Below are 10,586 nucleotides of genomic sequence, written 5' to 3'. Positions count from 1 at the left end.
GTAATATCACACATCAACACAGTCCAGCTCTGCCGGTGAACGCATTTACCGATGTGGAACCAGAAAACACTATGTTCGGCTGCGCTTGCGGGACCTGTGCCGCGATATTCAGATCAGAGAAGGACCTCAAAATACATCAAGAGGTAATATCACACATCAACACAGTCCATCTCTGCCGCTGCACGCCTCTGTAGAACCAGAAAACACTATGTTCGGCTACGCTTGCGGGACCTGCGCCGCGATATTCAGATCAGAGAACGACCTCAACACACATCGAGAGGTAATATCACACATCAACACAGTCCAGCTCTGCCGCTGAACGCATCTACCGATGTGGATCCAGAAAACACTATGTTCGGCTACGATTGCGGGACTTGTGCCGCGATATTCAGATCAGAGAACGACCTCAACACACATCGAGAGGTAATATCACACATCAACACAGTCCAGCTCTGCCACTGAACGCCTCCACCAATGTGGAACCAGAAAACACTATGTTCGGCTGCGCTTGCGGAACCTGTGCCGCGATATTCAGATGAGAGAAAGGCCTCAACACATATCGAGAGGTAATATCACACATCAACACAGTCCAGCTCTGCCGGTGAACGCATTTACCGATGTGGAACCAGAAAACACTATGTTCGGCTGCGCTTGCGGGACCTGTGCCGCGATATTCAGATCAGAGAAGGACCTCAAAATACATCAAGAGGTAATATCACACATCAACACAGTCCATCTCTGCCGCTGCACGCCTCTGTAGAACCAGAAAACACTATGTTCGGCTACGCTTGCGGGACCTGCGCCGCGATATTCAGATCAGAACGACCTCAACACACATCGAGAGGTAATATCACACATCAACACAGTCCAGCTCTGCCGCTGAACGCATCTACCGATGTGGATCCAGAAAACACTATGTTCGGCTACGATTGCGGGACTTGTGCCGCGATATTCAGATCAGAGAAAGACCTCAACACACATCGAGAGGTAATATCACACATCAACACAGTCCAGCTCTGCCGCTGAACGCATCTACCGATGTGGATCCAGAAAACACTCTGTTCGGCTACGCTTGCGGGATTTGTGCCGCGATATTCAGATCAGAGAACGGCCTCAACACATCGAGAGATTCGAGAGGTATTATCACACATCAACACAGTCCAGCTCTGCCGCTGTCGCCTCCACCGATGTAGAACCAGAAAACACTTATCTTCGGCTACGCTTGCGGGACCTGTGCCGCGATATTCAGATCAGAGAACGGCCTCAACACATCGAGAGATTCGAGAGGTAATATCACACATCAACACAGTCCAGCTCTGCCACTGAACGCATCTACCGATGTGGAACCAGAAAACAAAAGTTAGGCTACGCCTGTGGGACTTGCACCGCGATATTCAGATCCGAGAGTGATATGATGATATCACATATTAGATTTTTTTGTATGTTAGTGAATGAATCCTAATGCCAGTGTCAATTGTATTTCATTCGATAGTTAATTGCTTATCAGCTTAATTATATAGGTTAAAATGCCGCTTCGTTTTTGCAGGCTCATAAAATGGATACTGATGACAAATTGACCATAGACACACTAGAAGAAAATCACAACAAAAATGGAATCCTTGTTCTAGCCGGTAATTTCGTTTACTAAAAACCACTTTTTCAAATAAATAGATGATGAGCGATCCCATTAAAAACACGATACTTTTGTATAAATATGTTATTATTTTTCAGATCCTCTCAATAAAACAAGAACGTTTGCCTGTATGCAATGTAATGTAAGTATCATAAGTAAAATTTAATTAATTTCTAAGTCAGTAATTACTTATTTAGTTATTAGCAAGAATTATAATGCTTAACCATTTTTCAAATCACCACAATCTAGGTTTTACAAAAAATGAAAGACATTTTTAAAATAATTACGTTTTGATGTTTCAAGACGAGTCACTCTTTGCCAAAGTTCAAAGTCCAAGTTTTACTGACGTATTTGTTCAAGTCGAATAATCGTACTATGCCTGAAACTTTGTTACTTTTTCTGTTTTTATGCTTCAGGCCAAGTTCCAAAGGTTGAACAACTGTCAAAGACACGTGAAGACCCACATGGCGCCGGTGGACAGCGAAAACCCAGACGACAAGAAAAGAGTATACAAATGTAAAATATGCTACAGTTTCTTCCACCATGCTCCCACGCTGTTGAAACATATTATGAAGAGCCATATTAAAGTGGATAAATAATTTAAAAAAGTTTGTTTTATTTATTTTTAGACGCGTCTGCTGAATGGGAGGCAATAGTCTGGCTGTGGGACACAATAAGGCTATAAAAAAGTTGTATTAGCACATAACTGAGATGGTACAGTCACTTGCAATAATATGTTACTCTTCGAAGGCCGCAAAATATGTGACACGCTCTTATGGCTCTACATAAAATCGTGGCAGATATTTTTGCGGCCTTCATACATGAGGCAATATCGCATTGCGTTGAAATTTGAGGTATTTATTTATAATGGGTTCTACTATAATATTAAAAAACGCGAAATTAACTCTTGTCCGTCTTGTGTCTCTTGCCACTTAAACATTTTGGATTTTGGGACCACGACCCTATTATGAAATTAAATACATTTTTAAACATAATTGTGTAATAATATGATGAGATTATAACATAACAGATCAGATCACATATAATTCTAAAACAAATCATCAGTAAATATGTTATCTAGATCATCTAGCAAATCACTGGTATCATTAGAGGTTTCATTGCAGAGTGGGTCTTTATCTGAAACAATACAATATTCATTAATTAATGTTTATATAGTTGATAGACGATACTATCGTCTAGGAGTACTATCGTCACGATAGTACTCCTTAAACTAAATAAATAAAAAATAAGTGATTAAGCATATTTAGATAGGTAACAATACTTTTAACCCCTTATTAATACATGCATGTAATGAAAAATATTCGTTGATATTAGAACTTTAATAGCTGTCAATAGAGTTGAATATCGTATCCGCCATTATGGCTTTGTATTTGGTAAAGGTTTAACTTGTCACTTACAAGTTCTTCTAAGGAGCACACTGTTGATGAACTTACCTAAATTTGCACATTGTACACTTCTAATCACTGTCATATCATTATCACATTCTAAATCATATCCATCAGGCAAAGGCTTATTATCAGGATCTTCATGAAGCACTGCAGAACTGTATATAGCATGAATATTACTCAGTGTGATGTTCAAGTAATGCTTTTTGAAGGCACTGCCAGTGGTGAGGACTGTAGGTCTTCTTAACACTAACGCACAGTACTCTGAGACAATGTAGGGGGCAAATGTAGACCATGCATCTCTGTGGAGTGTGCATTTGATACATCCTGGAAATAGAAGACAAATATTTGCTTACAGTAAGTACCGTTTTTTTTTTCTTCGAGTTAATATAGAGATATCCATACTATTGAATATGCAGAGAAATAAATAGTTTCCATATATTGTTCGAGTTGTGAGTTTTTTTTTAATGTTTAAATTGCCAAATCAAAATGTCAAAGTCAGTTTCATATAGTTTTCTTTTTCTTTATTAATCTTTATTGTATGACATTCATTTGACCTATCAGTAACAAATAAATAAGTTTTTGGCAAAAATTTCATTTTTGGTACAAGCTTTTATCGCTGACTGTACTTTTCTTACGACAGACAACTAATACTCATCGAGACAATTCTAAAAACCCCTAACACAATTAGGTTGCGTTGTTTCATCACAGAGTTCTTATGGCCACCTCCTGTCTCCATCATCAGATCAGTTCAACAGTACCATATTATTGTATTGTCATCAGAACTACATACAGCTGCCAAAATTCATGACGCTACAATCCTTGGAAAATGGTTAAATTTGTTACCTTAGATTCCATTACATAGTTACATACAGGTCGACCTAATAAAAGCTTGTTAAAATAAATACTTTTCTCACCACTAGTATCTCTCAATGTTATAAGTGGGTCTGTAGCCGATCTATCAACAGTTTCAACGAAAGCAGTCACAACCTGAGCCTTCCGTCTCCTCAAGTGCCCAGCCAATGCTTGCTCCTTCACAGATTTGATAGAGTCAATGGCACCTAAATTAGATCTTTGTATGTCTTCTGAGAGTCTTCTCCATATTTCTGTATCAAATTTCTCACCAAAATAGTTGTCTGACAAATCCACATCCTAAAAATAAAATTTAGGGTTATACTTTTTTTTTTCAAAGGAACATAATACAATTGTTCTTACTTATTTTGGTGGTTAAGGAAATGAATGGACATTTGACTGATTCCATCTAAACCTATATCAAAGGTGTTTAAGTATTCAAAGCTAATTAGTTAGATAGATAGGATCTCTAAAGCCCCGTCTCCATATCGTATCGAACATTGGCTCGCGCGGCAGCCGCCCGCAATGGATACCGGGCTGCCACGCGAGTCAACTCGATGTGCCCGGTATCCATTGCGCGTGGCTGCCGCGTGAGCCAATGTTCAATGGTTTGCCATGGAGACGGGGCTTAATATCAACATTTATGGTCCAGTACTGATGTTAAAAAATTGACATTTAATTTATAGTAAAATAACACGCATCAACTGTGCAAATTACCTGTGAAAATAACTCCATGTGACAAATTGTCTCATCTTTACTCTCTTCAAAGTTACCATTGAGAAGGCCAGCTGGCCCCGGAAACTTTCTTTTGGCATTGTGATCAAAATATGAATTAATCATTTTTCTTTTTGTGTGTTTTGGTGAAATATTTTCTGAGTTCACACTATTTCTTATAGGTTCTGTGCTACATGTGTCAACCTCTTCAATTATTTTCCGAACTGTTTTTTGCTGTGGTGGGGAAGGGCTAGCAATGTTAGAACATTTAAGAGGCTGATTAGCTACATTGCCTGAACTATCTTGCTTAACCGGTATGCTCCTTTCACTGCCCAAGTCACGTGCAATATTTTGCGTTTCCTTTGTCGTGACATCAGGAAAATCAAACTGTGACAAGATCTGAAAATATCGAATTAAAATCGACTGACCTAGAAAATATACACAACAATTTGGTACAATTAAGTAAACGAAATTACCTGATCGAAATCGTCGGATTCAAACATTATATGTACCAAACAAATTGTGGTTTGCTTTGAAAATTTTGTTACAGGATTTCTTTCTTATTCTATACTTAATAAAAAAAAAACAACAATAAAGTTTATTTTCCAAGTATTTTACCGCAAAAATCAACATAAAACAAATGTCCAATGGTCCAAGCAAATAAATTTGACATGACAGTGACAGTGACATTTACGGGGCACGTTCTGAAATGTTATTGGAAGCCGAGAAATTTTTATACTACTCTTTGTATCAAATCTAATGGCACCATTCATTGTCCACAGTGCACCGCGATGTTCGGGATTTGCTCACACGTAAAGCCCCCTCCACACTTTTTCGGGTGAATCAAAATATATTATTATATAGTCTGTCAAACAACTTTGTCAGTAGAAAAAGGCGCGAAATTCGAATTTTCTATGGGACGACAACCCTTTGCGCTTTATAATATGGTCAAGGCCATCTTACAAATTAGAAATAGTGAAAGTTAGATTGTTGTAGTTTCATTAGAGAGCCACTATGAGGGTGGTATTTGTAAAAACCCTCTATAAATAAATAAAGATTTAAAAAAAAAAACCCTTTGCGCTTTTTTTACTCCGCCTATTTCTACTGACGGAAATGGCTTGACAGGCTATAGAAAATAAATAAACCAATTTTTATTTGACATACATTGTCAAGTTTGTCAATTAAAAATATATTAAGTATTCATTCAACATTTGTACAATTATTCAGTGTTTCATATTTTTGTGATATTTACATTTTTTTATTAAAATGGCAGTGTTTAATCCCTTCGATCCCTTAAAAAATGTTACACCGCGGTTTACAGAAGAACAACTAAACGAAATAATAGATTTTTTTGATGAGAAAGCCCAACCTTTATTAACTATAAATGATGGAGAACCTATTAACGTAATATCTATTGAAACTTTTATAGAATTCCTGGGATTGAAAAAGTAGAGTACATAAATATACCTAGAATCATAATTAAATAGTAAAAAAACGAAAGTGCTCAGTAGAATTTCAACTTTTTAGTGCACATACTTATTGCTCGAATGCTCATAGACTTCCATGTACCTTTCTTTACACCTTAATTGAAGTAATTGAACCACAGACACGCTGCAGGCTGCAGGTTACTTACAGCGTAATCAATCAGCCTTGATGAAAAAGTAAAGATAAAAAAAATAAAAAATTAAATAATTTTGTTTTTAAGGATAAGCGCAGTATTTACTGTGGTTGCACATAATTTAACAATTATTATTATAGCAGAAGAAAATAGTGTTAAAAGTATGATACGAAAATGCTATTGTTAACAGATATCATAGACGACATTTCAATTACCCTACATATATGGAAATCATGGCTGACGCAGAACTTTTGAAGGCTGGGGTGACTAGAGTATTGACAAAAGAGCAAGTTATTTACATGTTACATAAACGAGTTAAAGAAGCAGAAATCAAACATGAATTACTTTTGGCTTTTCAAGTAAGTATAGGTCATGTATAGGTAGGTGAGGGTGGGGAGGGTCGATCCCTAGGGGACACTTGGTAAACTTCATTTTTAATCAAACCAAACGAGATACATTTTTTTGCACTGGTAACACTCATTCATTCGTTCCTAACTTCACGTTCTGTCATGGCACTGTATCGGAAAAGTCAGTGGTTCAAAAATGGCGGACGGTGAAAGATTTTCTGCGTACTATATTACATTTTCGGTAAGCTTTAACTGGATTTATTTTATAATATGAGATGGAAATGATGTTAGTGAGTGTGCTTATTTTATTTGTTGTTTATTGAAGTGATGATTAACTTGGATTACATTGATATACGCGAACACACGTTTCGAGTACGGCACGTTTTATAATCTTACTATGTATGGGGAGACTTTGTCTTTTTTTTCAGGGGAGATATGATTCCGGGATCATGTCACCCCCAAAGCGATCAAGTATATACATTGTAATAAATTTACTTACAAAATGATTCATAGAGCTATCATAAATATTTTCTTTTCTTTAGTAAATCATGCCGCAAAAGTACGACCAGAGAAACACTGATTTAAACTTTCAAGGTTTTTGACTGATTAATGTTTATTAAAACGGGATTTAATGGCGTATAATTCAGTTTTTAATTATACAACCGACTCCGAACTCCGAAAACGGAATTATCCCCGTGGCCTTTGAAAAGACTAACTAAAGTTGACATCAACATTTTACGAACTACCCGCACTTGGTCTTGTTTATCAAGTTAAACGTTTTACACAAATTACACACAGGGGATGTTACTCGGTCGACAAACAACACTTATAACGATATTTGGTTTTCAACCGGCGATATTTGTTTTTATGGATGAAATGCTATTTCAATGGCTTTCCGACCTTATGTACTATAGAACCGACAGTCCATAGAAAGGATTTTAGGATTATGCAGCTCAAACACCGTCCTCGAAACGTGAGCAGTAAATTTCTAAAATTATTTATTATAGTAAACAATAACGACTAGAGATAGGTAAAAAATTTAAAATTGCTGTAGGTATCTGACGCTAAAAATACCTTCATAATAACTTTAAAAAATTTAGCTTGTTACAAGAAATTTTATGTTCATAACTTAGATTTTTGTTTTTTTTTTACTTTTTTTTTTGTTCAAAAATTGATTCCCTATTTTATGTTGTTTTATGGATAATACGATTACATTGTTTTTTAAAAGTATAAGATTATGGATTAATATGTGTTAGATATCTTCATATATTAATTTTCTGTAGATAAAGTGAATAAATTAATGTAGATACTACCCTCGAAATATGACATTGCCGCTTAAAATCTTTTTACCAAGTGTCCCCAAATCTGGAAGACTTGATCCCTTCGGCTTAGACATCTGATTACCGGAAATACAACTTCAAAGCATGGAAGATGCAATTTAAATATGTTTGCTGTGTATTTTACAAATTATAGATGCATTGCTAATAGCGATCCTAGTTATATAATCAATGAGAATCTGGTATGGGGAGACATGGTAAAAATCTGTTTACCATATGTCCCAAGAACCAGGGTCACTTGATCCCCCTAGGATCAAGGCTCCCGACCAGGGGTAAACAAGTCTCCCTTACATAGGGGACACATGGTAAAAGTCAACAGTATGGGTTTTCATTAAATAATGGTCTAATTTATTGCACAAATCTGTTCTAATTCAAACTATTAATGAAGAGATAAATTCTGAATCGTATGGTCTATAAAGTTTTTCAATACTACAAATAGTTAAGAAAATGTATGCTAAAAACAAAAGGGGTGATCAACCCTCCCCAGTTTCCCCTATATTAGGTATTATTTACTCACTGGGTAAAAGTTGCAATTTATACTCTAGAGTGGAAAATAATTTATTGCCAATTTTGAGGAATTTTAGCATTTTCCTCGCACTGGAGTGGTGAAAAATTTATGACTTTCAAATTGCAGCGAGGTTTGGTCACCTCTTCTGCCTTGAAAGCCTCGCACCGCTCAAGCTCCTCTTTTTGAATTTTGCAATCTTTAGCTTGCTCGGATCTTTATAATGCACGAGGGATAAATAACGAATTTGCCCGAAAACAAAAAACATTATTTGTAGGTACCTATAGTTCGTTTTTTTTTTTGCATTAGAAAGAACTTGAAAGAAGGTAAGCGATTTTGACATGTCTTTTAATTGAAAAACACTTTAAAAAAATCAGTAACTATTACTTATGAAAGCAGAAGACTATAAAAGATCGTATTAGATTCATAATTGTTACATATACTTGGTCAACCAGATCTTGACAGTAGAAAAAGGCGGCAAATTTGAAAAATGTAGGCGCGAAGGGATATCGTCCCATAGAAAATTTGAATTTCGCGCCTTTTTTTACTGATAACATTTGGTTGACCAGCTGTATTTACCGTAACTTATTTTTAATATGTGTTTTTCAATTAAAAGACACATCAAGGTTGTTTACCTTATTTCTAATGCTAAAAAAACGAACTATAGTATTGCTTAAGGTGTATGTGATATTTCGTTTGCAGGTTTTTGACACGGAAAAGAGAAATTTCCTAGAGCTTGGAGAAGTAGAATCGATAGTTACTAGTTACGAAGATGCATTCAATAGAGACGAAACTATAGAAATGTTGCGTGATGCGAATATACGTGGCGATGGAAACATAGTTTATGAGAACTTTGTTGAAAGTTTATTTGCCATGGCGCCAGAACTCTACGAAATACCGGTATATTATAGAAATTGTTATTTATCCGACATTCCTAGTAAAACAATAAAAATACTTTTAATTTTACAAATGCATGTATGAAGCAGTCGCAACTGCACTGCAACATGCTACTTACAGTTGGTGAAACCAAATTGTCAGTAAATAAAAACAACAAAAACGATACTCATCCTTTTCTTTTGGGTGCTAGTACTAGTGTAAGACAAAGATAGTATGATTCTCTCTGTCTATGTTTGAAATGAGTCCTTCGTCAGTCCTTTGATAAACTATAGCTGGTCAAGCAAATCTTGTCAGTAGAAAAAGGCGGCAAATTTGAAAATTATTATTTCGCGCCTTTTTTTACTGATAAGATTTGCTTGACCAGCTATATATATGCCTCCACCGCACCAAGATTAACCTAAACTTAAATAAATATGATAATAGACGATTTTATAACTTACAATTACGTAAGCTCAATGTGGAGAAAACCGGCACTTAGATTTTTGGTTGCGAAGACCGTCATTGGGCAAGAACTTTCGTATTTGTATACGTACTTCGCTCAGACGCCGTCAGAAAGAAAGGAAGAGCTTCGCACCTTCTGCTCCACCAATCTTATGTACTTAAGTGGAGTAGGATGGAGTAAGTGAGGTGTACAAACGCAAGATTTAGAAGCGACGGAAGAGCTTGTAGATCGTCTTACCTGATAGACGGTCTTCCCATACTGACCTTATGCCATTGTCCACATGTTAGATTCATTTCCAGACTGATTTCCTCTATACTGATCCCGATGAAGATCCTTCAGTCCCTCCACTTCCTCCGGAGCCGGAACCCGAACCAGAAACACCTCCACCTCCACCACCACCTCCTCCACCCCCAGCAAAAGCACAGGCAAAAGGAAAAAAGAAATAACAGAATGGGTTAAAAGATACGTCCTGTACTTATTGCAACTATCAGGAACATTATACGTTTATAAAATTAGAAACTTTGTGTTTTATTCACTTTGTATAGTCTGCCAAACAACTTCGTCAGTAGAAAAAGACGCGACATTCAAATTTTCTATGTGACGATAATCCGCTGCGCCTTTTTTTTTTAATTTACCGCTTTTGTCTACTGACGGATATGGCTTGACAGGCTATAGTTTATTGGATACCTAGAACAGTTTATGTTCAGTATTACAAATTTAATTTCTTAGAAATTGGTGCCCATTGGTGTGTGTGAGTGGCATCAAGATATCAAGGTCGATTTATACTGCACCGTGAATAGAGGCCTAAAGCCCCCTCCAAACTCGTGTTCTCGGC

General features: G+C 36.5%; 3 protein-coding genes across 3 annotated transcripts; 2 read left to right on the top strand and 1 right to left on the bottom strand.

Annotated features, from left to right (window-relative positions):
* Window positions 1–195: 195 nt before the first annotated feature.
* On the top strand, window positions 196–2,241 carry LOC134654100 (zinc finger protein 792-like). The gene is made up of 4 exons (XM_063509525.1): window positions 196–280; window positions 1,547–1,631; window positions 1,732–1,775; window positions 2,050–2,241. The coding sequence occupies exons 1-4, from the start codon at window positions 209–211 to the stop codon at window positions 2,230–2,232; spliced, it is 384 nt and encodes a 127-aa protein (XP_063365595.1). The 5' UTR covers window positions 196–208; the 3' UTR covers window positions 2,233–2,241.
* Window positions 2,242–2,615: 374 nt separating this feature from the next.
* Window positions 2,616–5,225, bottom strand: LOC134653825 (uncharacterized). Its single transcript, XM_063509188.1, has 5 exons — window positions 5,082–5,225; window positions 4,609–5,004; window positions 3,957–4,191; window positions 3,088–3,366; window positions 2,616–2,770 (listed from the first exon to the last, which is right to left on the bottom strand). The coding sequence occupies exons 1-5, from the start codon at window positions 5,106–5,108 to the stop codon at window positions 2,682–2,684; spliced, it is 1,026 nt and encodes a 341-aa protein (XP_063365258.1). The 5' UTR covers window positions 5,109–5,225; the 3' UTR covers window positions 2,616–2,681.
* Window positions 5,226–5,870: 645 nt separating this feature from the next.
* Window positions 5,871–10,197, top strand: LOC134654339 (uncharacterized). Its single transcript, XM_063509804.1, has 4 exons — window positions 5,871–6,009; window positions 6,414–6,582; window positions 9,115–9,312; window positions 10,051–10,197. Exons 1-4 carry the CDS (start codon window positions 5,990–5,992, stop codon window positions 10,195–10,197), a joined length of 534 nt encoding a protein of 177 aa, XP_063365874.1. The 5' UTR covers window positions 5,871–5,989.
* The last annotated feature ends 389 nt before the right edge of the window (window positions 10,198–10,586 follow it).

The sequence above is a fragment of the Cydia amplana genome, chromosome 14 (genome assembly GCF_948474715.1).
Source record: "Cydia amplana chromosome 14, ilCydAmpl1.1, whole genome shotgun sequence".
In the NCBI taxonomy this organism is placed as follows: domain Eukaryota; kingdom Metazoa; phylum Arthropoda; class Insecta; order Lepidoptera; family Tortricidae; genus Cydia; species Cydia amplana.
The sequence above is the reverse complement of the archived record's forward strand: the minus strand, read 5'-3'. Positions and strand labels throughout refer to the sequence as shown.

Bases quoted from the DNA above. Each gene is read 5' to 3' on its own strand.
- LOC134654100 (XM_063509525.1), top strand. From the start codon at position 209: ATGTTCGGCTACGCTTGCGGGACCTGCGCCGCGATATTCAGATCAGAG. The intron at 281-1,546 runs GTAATATCACAC...TCGTTTTTGCAG, and splicing joins ACCTCAACACACATCGAGAG to GCTCATAAAATGGATACTGA. The intron at 1,632-1,731 runs GTAATTTCGTTT...ATTATTTTTCAG, and splicing joins TGGAATCCTTGTTCTAGCCG to ATCCTCTCAATAAAACAAGA.
- LOC134654339 (XM_063509804.1), top strand. From the start codon at position 5,990: ATGATGGAGAACCTATTAAC. The intron at 6,583-9,114 runs GTAAGTATAGGT...TTTCGTTTGCAG, and splicing joins AATTACTTTTGGCTTTTCAA to GTTTTTGACACGGAAAAGAG. The intron at 9,313-10,050 runs GTATATTATAGA...ATTCATTTCCAG, and splicing joins CAGAACTCTACGAAATACCG to ACTGATTTCCTCTATACTGA.
- LOC134653825 (XM_063509188.1), bottom strand. From the start codon at position 5,108: ATGTTTGAATCCGACGATTTCGATCAG. The intron at 5,005-5,081 runs GTAATTTCGTTT...CGATATTTTCAG, and splicing joins AATCCGACGATTTCGATCAG to ATCTTGTCACAGTTTGATTT. The intron at 4,192-4,608 runs GTAATTTGCACA...TTTTATTTTTAG, and splicing joins ACATGGAGTTATTTTCACAG to GATGTGGATTTGTCAGACAA.